The 19,542-nt window shown below is 45.3% G+C and overlaps 1 protein-coding gene across 2 annotated transcripts in view; it reads right to left on the bottom strand.

Annotated features, from left to right (window-relative positions):
- LOC150052035 (acid-sensing ion channel 2-like) overlaps positions 1-19,542 on the bottom strand; it is a 224,826-nt gene that overhangs the window by 65,062 nt on the left and 140,222 nt on the right. For both annotated transcript variants that reach the window (XM_090351258.1, XM_090351259.1), the window contains exon 2: positions 7,453-7,603. In XM_090351258.1, the coding sequence (XP_090207384.1) occupies positions 7,453-7,603 (151 nt within the window). The remainder of the gene's footprint in view (positions 1-7,452; positions 7,604-19,542) is intronic.

The following is a 19,542-nucleotide window of genomic DNA, read 5'->3' as shown; positions in this document are numbered from 1 at the left end:
GTTTTGTATCCTGTTTTTCATTTGTTTTCGTTTGGGGAGAATCCCTCAATTCCAATCCTCCAAGAGATTAGTTTTTACTATCTGTGATCATAGTTTTGATTTATATTTTTTTCTTCTTCACAGAATGTTCCTTTTTAATTGCATCCTGTGCTTTCATTTATGGACGCCGAAGTGTCTCTTATCTCTCTTGAGGATTTTAATTAAATCATTTTGATGTTTCCATCTGCCTCATGCATTTGTTTTTTTGTTAATTTATTAAGCCTTTACATATTGCCTGATATTATCAAGACCCTTTTCTAAGCACATCATATACATACAACTCATCTCAGTACTCCTAATGATTTTCTAGAGCAAATGATATTGTCATTCCCATGTTACAGATGATGAAACTGAGAGTCAGAGCAGTTACATAGCTTGCCTAAGGCCATCCAGCTGATAAATGGTACTGCCGGTGTTTGAACCTAGGCCATCCAGCTGATAAATGGTACTGCCGGTGTTTGAACCTAGGCCATGTGGCTACCACAGCTTGTTCTGTTTGCGATCATGTCTATCTCACAGGCTTTCTTTTGGGATTGGCTTTAGTTCCTTTCTTTTCCAGCTAATGGCTCTGTGCTGTCCACGTATGGTTAAGAGGCAGGGTGGGTGAATGCAGTCAACATCTTCAGGCACATATGTGAAAATGGAACTAGGAAAATGGAGGGGATGGATGGGGCTGGGAGACATGGAGAATGATGGAAGGGGTGGCATTGATCAAGATGCATTGGACTCATTAACTGACATGTTAAATGGAAACCTCTGTACTACTGCTTGAAGCTACTAATACTAATTTTAAAAAACCCACCCAATAGTTACCTAAAAAATAAAGAGAAAGTTAGAAGGCTGCGTAGTCCCCCACCCCCACTTTGTGTATATGTGTAGGTGGGGGGTCAGTCGCCAGGGTATCACATGAGGATGACTGAAGCAGGCCACTGAACAGGATACTTCCTGACTGCCGTTGTCCCTGGGTTTTTTTCTCTTGGGGAAGTGATCTTTCCATTTCTACCCAGGGTTGAGTGGAATAGGTAATGACTGGAGGACTTATCCCTAGTCAGTTAGCAGAATTGCACTTCCTCTTCTTATTTTCAATTTAGAAACTTTTCCTGCCCTCAGCTGAGCCTGGTCTCCTCAAGTCCGGTCTCTGTCTCAATTTTACCTTCTGTTGGGGGAAGAGTAGAGTGATTCTGGAGGCTGGGAATGTGGCCTAGTGGTAGGGTGCTTGCCTACTATGCATGAAATGCTGGGTTCAATTCCTCCACACCACAAACACAGAAAAAGCCAGAAGTGGTGCTGTGGCTCAAATGGTAGAGTGCCAGCTTTGACAAAAGCTCAAGGACAGTGCTCAGGCCCTGAGTTTAAGCTCCAGGACTGGCAAAAAAAAAGTGATTCAGTGTGGTTGCTCTAGAACATAGGAGGAAACTGGAATACCCAACAACAATTTTTTCTAGACTTTTCCAGAATGAGCATGCCTGTTGGCTCCACTTTCATTTGCATTTTCAGGAGTCCCTGAGACCCCTGACCTCCTGGTACTTCCTGGTGGTTCTGTGGTGAAAGCTGGCAGCCTTTGGACCAGGTCCTTAGCTTTCTGCCTTACCAATACTGCTAAGACAGTTAGCATTCATCCCATTGGCCGACTTCTACTGGCATTGTCCTAGAGGATTTATACGACAAGAAACACCATTGATCGCAATTCAGGTGGGACTGGATACGGTGCTTCCCATGAATGTAAATGTTCAATCTACCTTGTCTAGTCAGAAGTCGAGACTGGAACTCCTGAGGCTTAGCAGCTCTGCAAATGATCCATGAGCTCTGCTTTCTAGTCAATGGTTTTCAAACTGGGTTCCTCAAGAATGCCCAGGGAGAAATGTTGGCTACAAGGAAAGCCAGGGAGAAAGCAGACTGTACCCCCACCCTATCTCCAATTGAACCAAAACTTCACTTCCATCTGTTTGTAGGTGGGACTGTGCTAAAGCTTTGATTCAACATAATGATTCTGCCCTTAAAAAAAGAAAGAGGAACAACAACAACAAAAGGACTGGCCAGATCTATCATTACATGTCCTTTTCTTTCCTGAGATGTCGCCTGAAGCATTCTTCCTGAGCATTTTTCAGGGCAGTGCTCTGACAATCACAATTTGAACACTTAAGGGATTTAGTGGAAGACAGGTGATGGCTTTTTGGTTCCAATGTAGGTTTTAAGCTTGATTCAGCCACTTAACTAAGTATGTGCCATGAGAAACTTCACACACCTCTCTGGGTTCCCGTTTCTTCATCTTTCAAGGGGGGCTTGTAAGACCTGTCAGCAGTGAAGCCAGGAAGATCTATGGGAAAGACTGTACATGGCACTGAGTAGTTGCTCACTAATACCAGTTTCTCTATTGCCATGGCCCCAACAGCATTATTTTTCCTCTCAACAAATACTTTCCACTCAGCTGGACATCAATCCAAGATTCCTGATATTTGGGTAGTTTATGTGTTCACATGGTTTACTTGAAGGAGACAAGGCGAGTCAGATAAAGAGGGCTAGGAGGAGTGGGTGGGGTTCAGTATTAACAGGCCAGGTGAGGCCAGGTGCCAGTGGCTCGTGCCTATAATCCTTAGCTCCACAGCAGGCTGATATCTGAGGATTTGTGTTCAAAGTCTGCTTGTGTGGGGCAGTCCATGAAACTCTTATCTCCAGTTAACCAGCCAAAAACCCCGAAAGTGGAAGTGTGGCTAGCCTTGAACACAAAAAGCTAAGGGATTGCATCCAGGCTCTGGGTTCAGTCTCAGGACTACCATGGAAGGCCTCATTGAGAAGCCATATTTGAGCGAAGACTGGGCAAAGGAGGCCATTAGTCAAGTGAACACCAGAGTAAGAAATCCTAAGTAAGCCAAGGAAGGCATTCTGAAGGAGGAGTATCTTGGGAGCATTCTAGAAGCAGAAAGAACACCAGCATGGCAGAGGCAAGTCAACAAGGTAGGCAGTGGGTAGAGGGAACTCACAGGGATAACAGGAATTCCATCTTTAACCCTACTACAGCACAGATTTGAAACATAAATCCTCTACTCAAAAATATATCTGCTGTAATATCACGTTCATGCATATTTAGCGGTAGGATTTGGGAAAAATCAAAGCGGATTATCTTTGATTTAAAAGAGTATTCATCAAAACGAAGGAGAACTAGAAGGAGATGGGAAAGGAGGGCCCCACAGTAGTCTTCTCACAGTGTTGGAGTATATCCATTTAGGACTGGAGCTAGTTAGGAGACCTCTCTGTACAGCAATTATGCTTTCCTCAGAGGTAACTCTCCATCCCTTGCCCTCAGTTCCTCTCCTCCAATACAGCCAACACGGGACTTTCTCCCCAGGATAGTCCTCAGGGGGCTTCCCCCTCCACCATCTGCCCAGCTTCCTTGGGATATATCAGAGGGTTCCCATTGGGATGCACTCTCCTGCTAGCTATTGATTGGTCCAGGGGTGAATCATCTGACTAAGCTGGGCCATGGTTCTCTTTCCTGCTTAAAAAAATATTTTAAATAGGAAATCAATGAAACAATCAAAATAGTCTCAGGCTGGTGGTAGGATCTGGAAAATTAAAAAAAATTTTAGTCTCTGTTAGCAGGGAGCCATATGTGTATGCAAGGGTAGAAGGAATGTGTGTGGTTGTGTGTGTGTGTGTGTGTGTGTGTGTGTGAGAGAGAGAGAGAGAGAGAGAGAGAGAGAGAGAGAGAGAGAGAGAGAGAGAGAGAGAGAGAGAGAATGAAAAGGACTTGGAGAGAGGAAGGGTGAGAGCGCCCAGGGTGTAGGTACCCTTGGCTCCAGTTCTCACTGTGCTACATCCTTACTCCCCTGCTGATTGGTTGTTGAAACTTGCTTCGAATTCCAAGGGCAATACAATTCTTTTGATGCCTAAGCTTGTTTGATTCAGGTTCCTCTCATGTGCAACTCAGATAACCCACTGCCTATTTCTTTTATCTTTAAAGTTACCCAGAGGTTTCTACACAGAATTTCATTTTTAACAACCTCTCACCTATCTTCAATTTAATTTTCTTTAGAAAAGTCTGCACATAAAATCTGTATTTCAATAGTCTAGGACAGCTTCCCCCAACAAAAAAAAATATTTGGTGAGATCTTATATGGAAAAGAAGGGTTCCATGGCCAAAGGCCTATAGGGAATAAATGCTGTATGTGACATTACTATCTTGGGGTTTCATTACGTAGCATATTAAATGGATGAACAAATGCATGCAACACTGTCTAGCTCTAGATTCTTTTTGACCCTGTGTTCTTTTCTATTTGTCTAACAGATAACATTCCAAACTCCTGAAGCTCCACAAAGCACATTTTGGGTCATTCTGTCTAGGTCCACTTGCAACTTAAAAACAGCTTGTTAGCAGGGGGCCCCCACGTAGAGGTGTGTGATCCATGAGCCCCTCACTGAGGTGGAATATTATTAGCCTGGGAGAAGGAATCTTTTTGGTAATTTTTAGTGGAGTTGTCTTCTACTTGTGAAGCTTTGAACCCACAGGGGCTGCCTTCCTCTACTCAAGCACTGGAGCTGTGTTTATAGACGGTGGTCTTGCAAACCATTGTCACATCCCACAAAGGCTCTGCCTGTTAGCCAGAATACACTAGAAAGCAGCTCCTTCACGGCTTCCTCAACTTTCTCAGGGCAAAATAGCACAAGAAGGCAAGGGGGCTGGGCGCCAGTGGCTCACACCTGTACTCCTAGCCACTGGGATGCTCAGATCTGAGGATTTTGATTTTAAGCCAGCCTGAGCACACGAGTCTAGGAGGCACTTTATTTCCAATTAACCAGCAAAAAGCCAGAAAGTAGAGCTGTGTCTCAAGTGGTATAGCACTAGCCTTGAGGGGAAAAAGCCAAATGAGAATGTAAGGCTCTGAGTTCAAGCCCTACTATCAGCACAAAAAAAAAAAAAAGAAAAAGAAAAAGGGTAAATCAGCTTCTCTTTGAAGTGGCTCCAGACTCCAGTGATGGGTGTGGGGTATTTGAAAATCCTGTCACTCTGATTTTTTTTTTTTTTTGCAGTCTGCATAGTGCTCTCTGGATGTGTGAGCCATCCAGATTCATCTCTACTTTACAGAGGAGGGAAGTGAGGCTCACCCACTTGTTTTTAGGCATGTCGCTAGGAGAGGGGGAGCTGCGATAGACTTTGGGTCTTTGTGGCCCTGCCATGGCATCTTCTCTAACCTGTTTCACTCCCTTCAGCAGCCTCATTTCAATTCCTTTCTTCTCTATCATCTCTCTAATATCTGCGGTAGGGACCTGGTTTCATCACTCCGAGCATTGAGACTATATCAAGAAAATGAGGTGTCATCTGTGGGGCCATGGTAGCCTGGCAGGTCAGGAAGGTGGCCTCCTGGGACTGTGGCAGAGCTGTACTTTCAGGAACAACAACCAAGCAATTGGTGGTATCTGTGTCCCTGATGGTGACGGCGTCATAGATAGACATCCTTCAAGCCTGCCCAAGCCTACCAGTCATCTGCCAGCAGGTGTTCCTGGCTTTACTTCCACTCCCACAAGATTCTCCTCTCTTCCTGTTAGCTCAGAATAGAAGCAGCTTTGAGGAGCATCATTGGCCAGTGGCTTCTCAGCCTGGAGTAAGGGACAACGGAGGAGGAAACGCCAGTGTAAGAATTCCAGTGTCCCCACTGGATGGCCCTGGGGGAAGTGATCTGATCTCCATTTCCTTCTCTAGTGGGCACGAGGAGCTCTGCCCACCACTCTGAGGCCATGGAGAGGAGAAAGCCAAGAACAGGGAATACCAGGGAACGTGGGAGTTGGCTGCAAAGGCCCAAATCTCAGAAGTCAATCAGAACTAGGTGAAGCTACATTTCAGCACACTAACTGTCCTAATACGGTAGGGGCTACCTAATTTTAAATTAATAAAAGATAAACAATATTAAAAATTCAGTTCCAAATAATAATTAAAAAGAAACAGTAGTCCTAGCCAGGTACTAGTGGCTCATGCCTATAATCCTAGCTACTCAAGAGGTTGAGATCTGAGGACTGTGGTTCAAAGCCAGGCTGAGCAGAAAAATCTGTGAGACTTATCTCCAGTTAATCAGCAAAAAAGCCAGAAATGGGCTATGGCTCAAATGGAAGAATGTCAGCCTTTGGCAAAACAGATAAGGAACATTGCTCAGGCCTTAAATCCAAACCCCAGAACCTGCACAATAAAAAAAAATCAATTCTCTTATTATCCAACTTCATGGAATTTTAACCCTTTTGAACATCACCTTTAAATAACAATTTAAAAAATCAGTTTTTTATACTCCCTTTCCATAGCTAACATGTGGGATAAAAAACATCTTCAGAATTCCAGAAAGTTCTTTAGGACAGCACTGAATAGTCTTCTCTAACTGGCTAACTGGTTTCTTCTAACTCTGCCCCTGCTTTTTTGTTTGTTTGTTTGTTAGTGGTAGGACTTGAACTCCGGGCCTGGGTGTTGTCTCTGAGCTCTTCAGCTCAAGGGTACCGCCCCACCTTTTGAGCTACAGCATCACTTCCAGTTTCCTGGTTGTTAATTGCAGATAAGAGTCGGATGGACTTCTTAGTGCCTGGACTGGCTTTGAATTGAGCTCCTCAGATCTCAGCCTCCTGAGTGGCTAGGATTATGGATTACAGGCATGAGCCACTGTGCCTGGCTTGCCCTTGCCTTTTAAACTGTCCTTCACATTCAAAGGAAACTATTTAAGTGGCTAATGCTGATCAAGGGTCAGCTGGAGCTTCTGGCAGGAGTTCTGTAGATTCTGTGTGCATGTCTGGCTTCCTAATGAGATAAAAATGTACCTGAAAGGCAGGACCTTTATCTTGTGTCTGCTGCATCCCTGACAATAACCTGTACCATGGTAGGCATGTGGCAAAACTGTCATCACGATCATGAATTTGTTTTGAGTTGCCACAGCTCTGGGTCCCATCAGACTGCCCCAGAAGCATAGGTCAGACCTGCTGCAAGGCCTTGAGTACATCATGGCTTCACACTAGGCCACAAGGAAACAAGCAGCTTGGCCTAGTGTAGCTTTTCCTTCTTTCCTGACTGATCACCCTACATCCCACTGTGGCTCTGCGGTCAGCCCTTCCTATCAGCCAGAGCTCCTGTCCAAGGCCAAATCTCTGTAGGGAGTTGTGCTGGATGAGAAGGTCTATGATAGAGGTTGAATAGAGAAGAGGGGCTGTGTGTGTGTGTGTGTGTGTGTGTGTGTGTGTGTGTGTGTGTGTGTACATCAAAGTGTCTGGGAACTCTAATGTTATCATGGAAGGACCAAACTAACGCTGGCTATGTGTGTGGATGGGGTCGACAGGGCTCATTTGATTTCCTGTTTTTTCTCTCTTCCTTCGGGTGTTTTGGTAAGTGAGTATGTTCTGTACCCCTTCCACTACCCAGTGCCCCAGTCCCTGAGCCCAGCTCACCTGTCTCTCCCCAGATGGGCAGATACTCATCTTGCTGAATGTCCAGCATGATCTCCAGCCCGTTGCCCGTCCCCCCCTTGACCGTGGTGAGCAGAGGCCTGCCATCCTCTCCTGAGTTAAACATGTAACACTTCCCATATTTTGTAAACACCTGAAGGAGAGAAGAGAGAGAGAGAGAGAGAGAGAGAGAGAGAGAGAGAGAGAGAGAGAGAGAGAGAGAGAGAGAGAGAGAGAGAAGCACATGGTGACTTCACAATGGGTTCCAGGGACTGGCGAGATCCCACAAGTCCCACACTAGGCCAGAGTCCCCACATCCCATCACACCCAACCCTTCTTGGGGACCACTGATTTCTTAACCTTGGATGATGGCTGGGCTTTTGCCAAGAGGGATTCTGATATCAAAGAATGAGTCTGGATATTCTTTGAGGCTTGTGGAATGGAATCTGCTCTCGTTGTCCCTCTGGATACTCCCTTGGGAGGTCCCATTTACTTCCAAGCATCCAATATTACCTATGAACTCCCCACCCTCCAACCCATACCTCCAACTCTCTTGGGCTCCAGACATGATTCCACCTCTTGATAAGTACCTTCTAGGTATCACACTCAGCCTGTCCCAGAGGAGACAGATTACCACACCCCTTTCCTCAGCTTCCCCCCCACTTGAGTCCTCTTTTCTGACCAAACAGTTCTATCCCCAAATTTCTGTCCCGAGGAGAGGCTTTACCACCTGTCCAGAGGGATTGAGTCAGACCCTAAGGATCACTGTCTACTTTTTCTCACACACTCGTATAATCAATCAGCAAAGATCTCTCTAGCTGCCTTAAGTAATATAGGATCCAGAAATTTCTTACCAGGGCTGCTCTGGCTCCTTAACCAGCCTCTCAGCTTCCAGACAACCTTCTCCAGTCCTCCTCTAGTCTAACCGTGGCTCACTCTTTCCGACTGTGTCCATCCACCAGTGCTCTCCATCTCCTTTAGGCTAAACCCCAGGCCCTCCTTCTGTGATGTGCTCCACCTGTTCTTTCTACCTTCCAGCCTCCTACTTTTTGCCTCGAGTCCACAGGCATTGCTAGCAGGAAGATGCAGTGGGCTTAGGGACTGCATGTGCTCACTTGTGTATTTTTTTGCATATATGGTAAAAGAAGGAGTGAGTGAGTGAGTGGCTGGTGGAGCCAGACTGCATAGCGTGCAGCACTTCAACAGACCCTGAAGGTTCACACATTTTGGCTGTCTATTTAATGCTTTGGCTCCCGACTCTCATGTGTCTCCTAGACTCCAGGATGCCTTTCTGAGACCATAGCCCTCCTTCTTGGTTCTGCTTGCTCCTTCACACAGCGCTGACTATCTGGCCCTGCATCTCTCCTGCACTTGACTCTGTCTTTGAAGTCTAAATCCTAGCACCTAGCCCATTGCTGGCTTACAACAGGAGCTTGGGTGACTTTTGCCTGATGAAAGCCCGGTTACAAAGTTGCAGGGTGCTGGTGTGCAGGAATAGCCCAGAGCAAGGAACGAAGTCTACGTTTTGACACAAAATTGTGCCCAATTTTGAGAACCCAACAAGTCTCAATTTCCTGTCCACAGAATGGGAATGCTAGTCCTTTCTTTTGCTATCTCTCAAGGTTATCAAGAAAATCAAATGAGGTAATGCATGCAAAAGTGCTATGGAAACTGGAAGAGCTTTCTACAAATACTATAGATTATCAGGATTATAAAAATGCTTTGCAACCTCAAACTGAAGCCAAATTACATCTGGCAAAATTGGCTGGAAGAGAGCCAGGCTGACTGTGTTGGATTCCTGCAGCCACTGAGATTTGGGTGCAATCCATTTCCAGTACCATGCTTCACTCTGTTGTCCCATCCTGCAGCACGGTGGTGATCAGAAGGCCCTCTGGCCTCTCAAACTCTAGTGCAGGAGCAGACAAAGAGCAGATTTGTGCGTTGAGGCGGGGGTGGGGGGCGGAGATCTCCATTTCTCAGGAAGATCTTGATGAGCAAATGACAGGCAGATAGATGGTCTAATACTGTGTGCCAGTCACAATGCTGGACATTTACCCATGTTTTCTTGGTTAGCCCTCACAACTATGACCATGGGTGGGTATTGTGGCTTTCATTAAGCAGAAGAAGAAATCAAGGCCCAGAAAGATCAAACGACTTGCTACAGTCAGACAGCTAACAATTGGAGGAGCTAGGTATTGAATTCCAGTCTGTCAGATTCCAATACACATGTTCTTTCTAAACGTGCCATTCTGGGAGGAACATAACAATTTTATCATGGAATCAGTTCCCAACAGCAGCATGTGGTCACACCTCTCTGCCTTGTTTTCCAGTCAAGCAGTCAATATTCACATTACCATGTAAAGGTGTACGGAGACTGCAAACTAGGAAAGGCCTACTGTCTGCCTTCTGCACCTGAAGAAAGACCAGCAAAGCCCCAGATTTTCCTTCCTATACAGATCAGCTCAGAGTCCCTGGCTAGATGTATTATTTCAGAACAACCAAGCCTTACTCTCTCAGCTTCAGAGTGGGGGAAAATAGCAGGAGATAAGGCAAACATAGTTTTTCAAAGAATAAATTTTGTTTTATCATCACTATGGCATATAGTGATTGAACTTGGCTAATGAACTTGTCCCCTGGGGGGATGCTCTTGGGGACCACTGCAACAAGCAGATAAGAGCATTTTATAGTTAGCACATTCATTGTAAGAGGCCGAACACATCACAAGTGACTTCTATGGTGTTTCAACAGCGCTTTTTTTTTTTGGTACATACTCTAAATATCTTTGCCGTCTTCAGAACTGCTCATAATATTGATTTGACTATCCCCAGGAAGAGTCTTGCCAGCGGAAGTAAATTTCAGCTTAGCACCAGATGATCACTATGCTGAATTCCACCCCCTGCCATCTTCCTCTTCCCATTCTGTGGTTCCTTTAACTTCAGAATATTGGGAAGGGGTTAGAATGTTGTATGTGCTGCCGAAGCCAGCTTTGCCACAGCAGGCCACATGGCACTGGCAATGGTGGTGACCCCTCTAGAAACCCCTCTAATGGGAGAACTGAAAGCAGCCTAAGACATTATCACATAGCATCCTTTACAGGTAAGGATACAAAGATCTGGGATATAAGAAATGACTTGCTCAAGGTGATGCAGCAAGGACATACCCAGCTAGGACACAGACTCCTAATTCATCCTGCCATCCTTTATTCCAGCCTCCCTTGGTTTCCTCACTTACAAGAAGAGATGGGGGCTCCTCCTGTTGGTTGACCACTGAATAGGAGACTGCTCAGTGCAGGCTGAATAGAAGCGAAAGTGTCTTTATGCACATTCATTTGCAGAGAGGAAGCCGATGGGCTTCTACAGTGTGAGTGGATGGAGACTTATTCTCTCTCTCTCTCTCTCTCTCTCTCTCTCTCTCTCTCTCTCTCTCTCTCTCTCTCTCTCTCTCTCTCTCACACACACACACACACACACACACACACACACACACACACACACACACACACACACACGTGGGGCCCCACACATCCTGGCCTCTCTATTCCCGGGAAATCAACAGGCCTTCAAAGAGCTCTGCACATTCAATGTCTTCTGTCTATAATGTTCTCCCCATGTGTTTTGTCTGGTCCCCTGATCAGACCTCAGTTTCTATTGCTCCTTCCCAGACAGGCCTTCCCTGACCATTCCAAGTCCTAGCGTTTTGATGCTTAATTGGAGGTAAGAGTCTTATGGACTTTCCTGCTCCAGCTGGCTTGGAACCATGTCTGACAGATCTCAGCCTCCTGAGTAGCCAGGTTTACAAGTGTGACTCACTGGAACAATCCCTCCCTCCATCCCTCCCTCCCTCTCTCCCTCCCTTCATCCCTCCCTCCCTTCCTCCCTCCCTGAATAACTAAATAGTTATTTAGGTGATAATTTGTTGAAAATGCCTTCCACTTGACCATGATCTTCAAGAGGACAGGGACTATGTCCTCTTGAATGAAGGAAGGAAGAATGTGGCTACCCTGCACCCTCTTGTCCACCTTTAGGAAGCACCCTTGGGTGCTGGCTGGACTCTGGGTTTGGTTACATTGCATGTTGACGTCTTTTACAAACTCTCTTCCCTCCTTCCTCCACTCTGGCCTGCCCAGCTTCTCTCCATAATTGTACTGCAAATAATCCTTTTAGGAGCAGAAACTGTGAGAACAATTTACCTTTGCAGGTGCTGGAGAAGACGCTGTGAGAAAGCACAGCATCCTCTAGCTGCATGCTGTTGCTGGCCTCCCTGCTTAGGCTACAGAGCTCCCTGCTCCTGCCTCGCTTGTCTGAGGATTATTTTCTTCTCTGCTCAACATCAAAGACTGCTGAGCTGTTTACACAGAGCACAATTTTGCTACAAACTTGGAACAAGATCTTGCTCTTCTTCCCCATTTCAGGGTATAATGATGGGTAAGTGTAACGCAACACTTCAAATTTACGCCTTATCGCCCTTGGCCAGAAAATACAATTTATTTAAGTCTAGACTGGCAGACCAAGCTCTCTGCTTCTTTGGACCAGCCATTTCTTTGCCTTCCCTGTATGAGCTGACAGCCGCATTGTGGATGGCAAATCGACACTTTCAGTTTTCTAGAAGTCTGGGATTACAGCTAGTTGGATTAAGTTTGAACTAAGAAGCGTTGCACTGTGCATGCGTGCATGCGTGCATGCGTGCGTGTGTGTGTACTGGGACTTGAATTCAAGACCTGGGTGCTGTCCCTTGGCTTCTTCATTCAAGACTGGTAGCATGAAATGCCAGTTCCTGGCTTATGGCAGCACATTTCCAGCAGTGAGGGAGGCTTCTGGGATCACGGGCTCCCAGACCATCACCTTCACTGCTAATAGTTTATGATGTCTTCCTATGTAATGCTTCTTCAACTTGCTCAGTGCTCTATGTCATTAGAGGAAAGGAGTCTAATCATTCCTGAGACTACTCTGGGCTACTTCTGCTTATCCTTGCAAACACGCTATTTCAGTCTTAGTTATGGTCCCAGCCACCCAGATGGAGAAGCATCTTCTATGAGGATGGAGCTCACATGTGGATGGGAACTTTACATCCAGGCGGAATGGTGGGAAGTAGTCAAGGCAGCTTGCTCGTCACTTGTCAAAGACAGCGGTCCGAACACAGCAGGCCCCACAGCCATTTCTGTTTTCATCTTCTACAAATTTGACATCACATCCTTGCTCTGTGGCTGAATGTTGTTGGTTGTGGATTTGCTTTGAAGATTACATAAAGACATCTTTGCTAGTTTTGCAGGAACTAGCTATTTCTTTCTGTCCACAGGAGGGGGGTAAGTGATAACCACTGTGCATCTTCTATTGGTTATCAGTTCTGTGAGGCGGGTACTGGAACCCTATTTTGTGTATAAGGAAATGGAGATGCAGGGAGACTGAGTCAGATCAGAGAGCTTGTAGGTGGAGAAGGGTGGATGGGAACTACCTTTACTTCATTCCAAAGGCCATGCTCTTTGTTGCCTCTCCCTCCTAGCTCCAGCTCACACCTGCATACCTTTTCAAGTCTACTCTCACCTGGTGAGGCTAGCCCTTCCCTCCACACTCTACCCAGCAGTAGAGGAGGAACAACCTCAGCTTTAGAAGAATGTTTAACAAAAGTAAAAAAGAACTGGACACCAAAGGTCTTCTCTCTTACTTCGGGAGAGTCTGAGTCTGAGAGTCTAAGTCACTAAGGTAAAGTGGCTTGCCTCAGGTCACATAGCTTGTTTGGAGGCAGAGGTGAAATCGAACCTGGGTTTGGTGGCTAAAGCTTTCTGCTCTTCCCCGCAGATTATGGCTGGGATCCCTTATCCAGGATAGTGTACTTGGGAGTTGGTTAGTATTGTCTGCCTAGGGGCTTGGGCTTGGAATCACCTGTTGGGGTGCCCTTCCTCACATATTTCAGGGACGGTTAGGAATGGCTGATACCCATGAAGTCACGGTTTTTGGTTCCAATTAAAAGTGCAAACAACATTTCCACACATGTACCTATTTACAAGAGTAAATTATTCATAAGCCTCTTTAGAACTATTGGGACACCCTCTTACCAGTGTAGAGCTGCCTGCAAGCTTCAAACCTCCTAACCCACTCATTAATCTCGACCTTCAGGGCATCTACCAGGCAGTGAGTTTCTCTTCTCACTTGTTACCCTTGAAGGAAATGAAATTGCACAGCTCCTAAATGCTTGGGGAAAAAAAAAACCGCAGCCTTTTATCCCTGAGTCCATTTAGCTTTCCTTTCAGTGAAATTATGAAAGTTCCTCATTAGGCTGTTTTCAAAATAATGGGCTTGTGAAAGCAAACCATTTAATTTTGTTGTTTTGTCTTTCTCTTTCAAAGTCCTCAGACACATTTCACACAATGGAGTGGGGAATATGTCTGAGAAATGGGTTAGCAAGCTTCCACAAAACAAAGTGAATCTGCCTTGTTTTACTTTCCAGTCCTGGGGCTTGAACTCAGGGCCTGGGCATTGCCTTTGGGCTTTCTCAAGGCTAGAGCTCTACCCCCTCCAGCCACAGCCCCACTTCTGGCTTTTTCTGTGTATGTAGTACTGAGGATTCAAAGTCAGGGCTTCATGCATGCTAGGTAAGCACTCTACCATTAGTCCATACTCCTGGTCCCTGCCTTTTTTTTTGCCAGTCCTGGGGCTTGAACTCAGGACCTGAGCACTGTCCTTGGGCTTTCTCAAGGCTAGAGCTCTAAAACTTGAGCCACAGCACCACTTCCAGCTTTTTTTCTATGTATGTGGTACTGAGGAATCAAACCCAGGTCTTCATGCATGCTAGGCAAGCACTCTACCACCAGGCCAAACTTCCGGCCCTGCCTTTTGTTTCTGAGCCTGAAATGAAGGTGTCTGATTCATCTAGAGAGATCTATTAGCAGGACAGAAGCTGAATAATGGTTAGCTCTTTGAATGCAAAAGATGACATCACGTTTGGGAATCTACTTGCTCATTCATTTGTTGCCATACTGATAAGTTCTGACCATGTACAATCTTCTAAGAAGTAAGACATGACTGTTCTTTCCACCAAGGAACTTAAGAAGGTCATTTCTACTAATACTCATGAATGCACCTCCCCAGGGCAGCCGTTCTCCCATCCCCACCAGACAGCTGTTCTCTTTCCCATGGCATCATGCCTATCACTCTCCCGATACATGGCTTTTCTGAGAGGAAATGGAAAAGGGAGCAGTCATTGACCATGTACCATGAATAGACACAGTATTGATTGCTTTAAATACTATGCTTGCCTTCCTTCCTTCCTTCCTTCCTTCCTTCCTTCCTTCCTCTTTCTTTCTTTTATTCTGTCACTACTAGGGCTTGAACTCATGGCCTCTTACTCTGGTTTGGCCTTTCTATTCAAGGGTGGGTGCTCTACTACTTAAGCCACATCTTCATTTCTGTCTTTTTTTAAATGGTTAATTGGAGATTAGGAGTCTCATAGACTTTTCTGGCCCCAGCTGGTTTTTGAACCATGATATGATACACAGATCTCAGCCTCCTGAGTAGCTAGGATTACAGGTGTAAGACACTGGCGTTCCCTGGCATCCAGGGGTCAACACTTGAGGCCCAAAAAGGTCTTTGGTGCAGGCATTATTCTTTAACTTGTAGATGAGTAAATCAAGGCCCTGAAAGATTAAATACATTGCCCAAGGTCCCATATCTAGAATGGGCCTGCTGATGTGTCCCTGTCTGTGTTGGCTTAGTATTATCTGGAAGTATGATAAAGGAATGTGTTCCCCTCCTCTCTGTTCTGGAGCCCATCAGTTGGGCTTCTCTTCCCATTGCACTAAGAGGCAGAAGTCCTCTTGTCTCTTGTCTCAGCCTGAAGTATAGGTGGTGTTTTTCTGCTAGGCAGTTGTCCAGAGTATTTAGACCTCATAAAAAGACTGTGAGGGGGGGCGCGGGAGTTTGGCCTAGTGGTAGAGTGCTTGCCTAGCATGCATGAAGACCCGGGTTCGATTCCTTGCTACCGCACACATAGAAAAAAGCCGGAAATGGTGCTGAGGCTCAAGTGGTAGAAGAGCTCTAGCCTTGAGAAAACCCAAGGACAGTGCTCAGGCCCTGAGCTCAAGGCGAGGACTGGCAAAAAAAAAAAAAAAAAAAGACTGTGTGGGATACCTTGTAGAAGAAGTGGATCAAATAATAGCAGCCCTTCCAGTCCCTTAGGATGGCATGTGGGGAAGCCTCAGATGACTTTGAGAGTTATCCTTCCATTCTAATACTTGGTGAGCAAGAATTCTCTTTTTCTGGATTACTTTTGAAGGTTACCTTGGAAGTAGGCTCGTCATTTATCTGGACAGGTGTACAAAACTCAAGACCTTTGCCAAAGCTCCCTCCCGATCACTCATGGAAAAATCCTACATGGGGTCTAACCTGAAATTAGGATATGGGATATGGTTGGCTGAAGGAGGGGCAAGTAGCAGACATCTATCTGGGCTTGACAAAAATTGGTGGCTCTTCCATCCAGTGGATGGTAGGATCTGAGTTACTTTCATATCTGGATTCCCAGGGCCTGGCCTGGTACCTGAAACATAGTAAGTATTTTATGGGATGCTTGGGTGGAAGATGAAAAGCCAAGCACGTGTTTGGGAGCTAGGAAGTACTACATTCCAGTGCCAGCTCACCAATGGATTTGGGGAAATCATCTCATCTTTTGGGAGTTCGATACCTTGTCTTGCCAATCTCTGCAAGAAGACTTTTTCCAACAGAGCAGCTGTAAAGATCAAAAGAATAATGGAACTGAACAGGCCAGGCAGAAAAGTAGAAATCCTCCGCCCAAATAGGGAGCATGCCTGTGAGTGGCTCGGGTCATGTGTGAGCCCTGCAGGAAACGAGGAGGAAGGGTGTTGTTATCTGGCCCTGGAAATGGGGTCTGAGATAGTGTTCCATGGAAAGGCACCGTGTGGCTGAGTCATTCTTTCACTTAGCATCTACTGGCTGTGGTTGCCGGGTGTCAAGTACTGTGGCAGTCAAGGACTGGTGCCGCTCCATGAGCAGTCACGGCGATGGTGGGGAATGGGGGAGAATGGTGCAGAACGGTCCCCAGGGACAGTGGTGGTGATCCTGAGGATAATCAGCAGATTGAGCTAGATCCTCGTCTCTGACTCCTGATCTAAACAGGGCCATGCCAATGATCTCAGCCTATCGCTTCAGATTATCTGCTAAGCAGTGCCCATCTGCTTCTCATCCCTCCTCTGGGACTTGACCCTCCCTCCACCCATATAGACACGGGCTCCACTAACAGGCAGGCAGGTTTGGTTGGGAGAACCCAGATTTTGGAGTCAGGTTATCTTGGCTGAGGACCTACTGTGTGGCAGACTCAGCTGGGAGGACAGTAAATAACTGTTAAAGCGGAGGCAGCAATGGAGAGGAGGCAACTAATGATTCTTCCCAAGGAGAGTGCCTCCCAGGCCTAGCTTTCTGCTCTGCACACTGCCTGTCCCACCACCAAGTCAATCCTAGCGCGTGGGCCAAGATAAACCAAGGAAATAAAAATGAACACATTTCTAATGGGCCAAGGCAGACTGCCTGGGGCATGCTGTTTAGATATGGCTGGTGTAGGGAGCCACACCAAAAGAGAAAGAAAGGAAAGGAGGAAGCATGGCTGCAGAGTCTGCCTATTTCCTGACTTCTGCTGTCTCCACTCCCTTTTTGTGATTCTACTGCTGTGATTTCTGCTGCCTGAGCACCTGGGCACATGGGAAGAAGTCCTGACATCTTAGTTTGTATTAGAATCGCCCAGGAGATGGTGGGTGTAAAGTGCCTGGCAGAGGGCACTCACTAGTATTAATGAACAGTGATTATGAATGAGATAATTTTAAAGTTATTAGGTCAGAGCCCAGAATGATGAGCTCTGAAACCTGTATCCCTATGGGATGGCCCTGGAAATGAAATATTTTATGTGTACTTAATTTGCTTGTATGTTTGTTTATGAGACACGATGTGATGGCTTGATACATAAATACACTATCGAGTGCTCAAATCAGGATACTATAATATATATTTCATCTCAGGTGCTTGCTATTTCTTGGTGGCATAACCACATAAAGTCTACCCTTCTGGCAAAAGTACATGCTACATTATTATTACCTATAGTCACCATGCTATGTAATAGATGAGTGAGTATTCCTTATGTCTAACCAGAAATTTGGACCAATATCTTTATTTTCACTGTCTATGTCTTCCTAATTCTCCCTGTCAGGCCCCCACTCCAACCTGGCCTCAAGTAATTACCATTACAAATGGCCAGCAGACATTTGAAAAACTACTCCTTATTGTCAACCAACAAGGAAACGCAAATTAAAACCCCGGGAGACTGCACTTCACACCTGTGAGTAGGGCTATTATTTTTAAAAAGGAACTCTTGTACACTGTTGGTGGAAATGCAAAGTAGTAGAGCCATTCTGGAAGGTAGTATGGAGGTTCCTCAAAAAAGTGAAATTTAGAACTACCATACCATTCAACAATCCCACATCTGGGCATATATCTGAAGGAATTTTGTCAGGACTCTCTGTCCTTCCATGTTCGTTGCAGAATTACTCACCATAGCTAATATACACAAGCAACTGAAGTACTAATCAATGGATAAATGGGTAAAGAAAATATGATATACATATAATATATACTTATGAGTTTGTGAATATTATATATGTATACATATAATGGAATACAACCTTTTAGAAGGGGGACATTTGATCATTTTCAAAAACATGGATGAATCTAGAGGACATTATGCTAAAGCACTAAGCCAGATGCTCAAAAATAATACTGTATGACTTCTTGTCTATACAGAATCTCAGGAAGTCAAACTCATGAAGTAGGCAGTTGAATTGTGGTTACCATTAGCAACTTATTTTTACAGTTGCTTGCCTGATCCCAGTCCTATTCCACTTCTAACAACTGCCTGTTGGGTTTAGAGAAATACATGCCTTCCTGGCACCTGCTTCGCTGCACATCTGATGGGCGTCTCCTTCCTTTTGTGTAGGTGTGGGATGGGAAGGGGAGGACGGGGAGGGGAGAGGGAATCTGAATTGAGTTCTGTTGTGTTCCTGGTTAATTTTGCATTATCCTACAGGGCTACATTGAATGCAATGCATCAGTAGAGACCAAACGATGGTTTATGATGTTTTCAGAAGGAGAGCAGATGTTCCAATTAATACCAGGGCAGAAAGCAGTCCCAGGGAAGGCTTATTCCAAAAGCTGATCAAGAAAAGGTCAAACAGGTAACTGTGTATGTAACACGAATGCCTTATCCAGCATCGTTGCTTATTTATGTTTCTCCTTTGTTGTTGTTAGAAACATATTTCAGCTTCCCCAGGAACTTTAGAGAATGTCATTGTATTCTACTTCTTCCCTATGACTTGTCTTGGTGGTTGAGAAATTTGTGTCTTATAGTAGCAGAGCTTGCATTAGGAATGTTGAAAACCAGCACAGTCACGAACTATATAAACAAGATTTTGTAGTTTATTCAGATTGGTTTTTTTTGACATGTGAAATTAGGAGCTTGCAGCATGCATGATGCCACTCTCCTTTCCCTAGCCCACAGCAGACATAGCTAATTGATCTCAGCACTCTTTTTCACCGTTGTTTTCAGCCCAACCATTCTGGCTACCAGAATGGGTCACTTGCAGTTGGAAGATCAGATGAATCCCATTTACCATTCTTGGTAAAAAAGGTAAAAAGGTAAGTTCTGCTGTGGTGCCAATGCTTCTGCAATAAGGGGCAATGCTAAAAAGCAGGACTCAGTTTGAACCAGTGCCACAGTGTGACATGAGGGATACAATTGCATTCGACAGAGGAAGAGGTTGGGTTTTGTGTATTTAAACACTATTTTATAGGCTTGGACCCTGATCTAAGTGGAGATAGCATAGATGTTGGAATTTAGATCCGGATCTTTTTATCCCCTAGGTTATTATCTAGGCTGGTGTTTACACTGAGTATGCCTGCCTTAGGCTGGCAGCTAGACCCCAGATGAGTGCCGTTTTTGTTGGACCACAGTTCCTTGATGTATGATCTAAAGATCTAAGTTTCTAAGATGCTTAGAGGCTTGGAAAATGAAAGACAACACATGCTTGGGTTCATTCACTAT

Source organism: Megascapheus bottae, chromosome 17 (assembly GCF_031878675.1).
Source record: "Megascapheus bottae isolate mThoBot1 chromosome 17, mThoBot2.hap1, whole genome shotgun sequence".
NCBI classification, from domain to species: Eukaryota; Metazoa; Chordata; class Mammalia; order Rodentia; family Geomyidae; genus Megascapheus; species Megascapheus bottae.
This window is presented reverse-complemented; position numbering and strand designations above follow the sequence as displayed.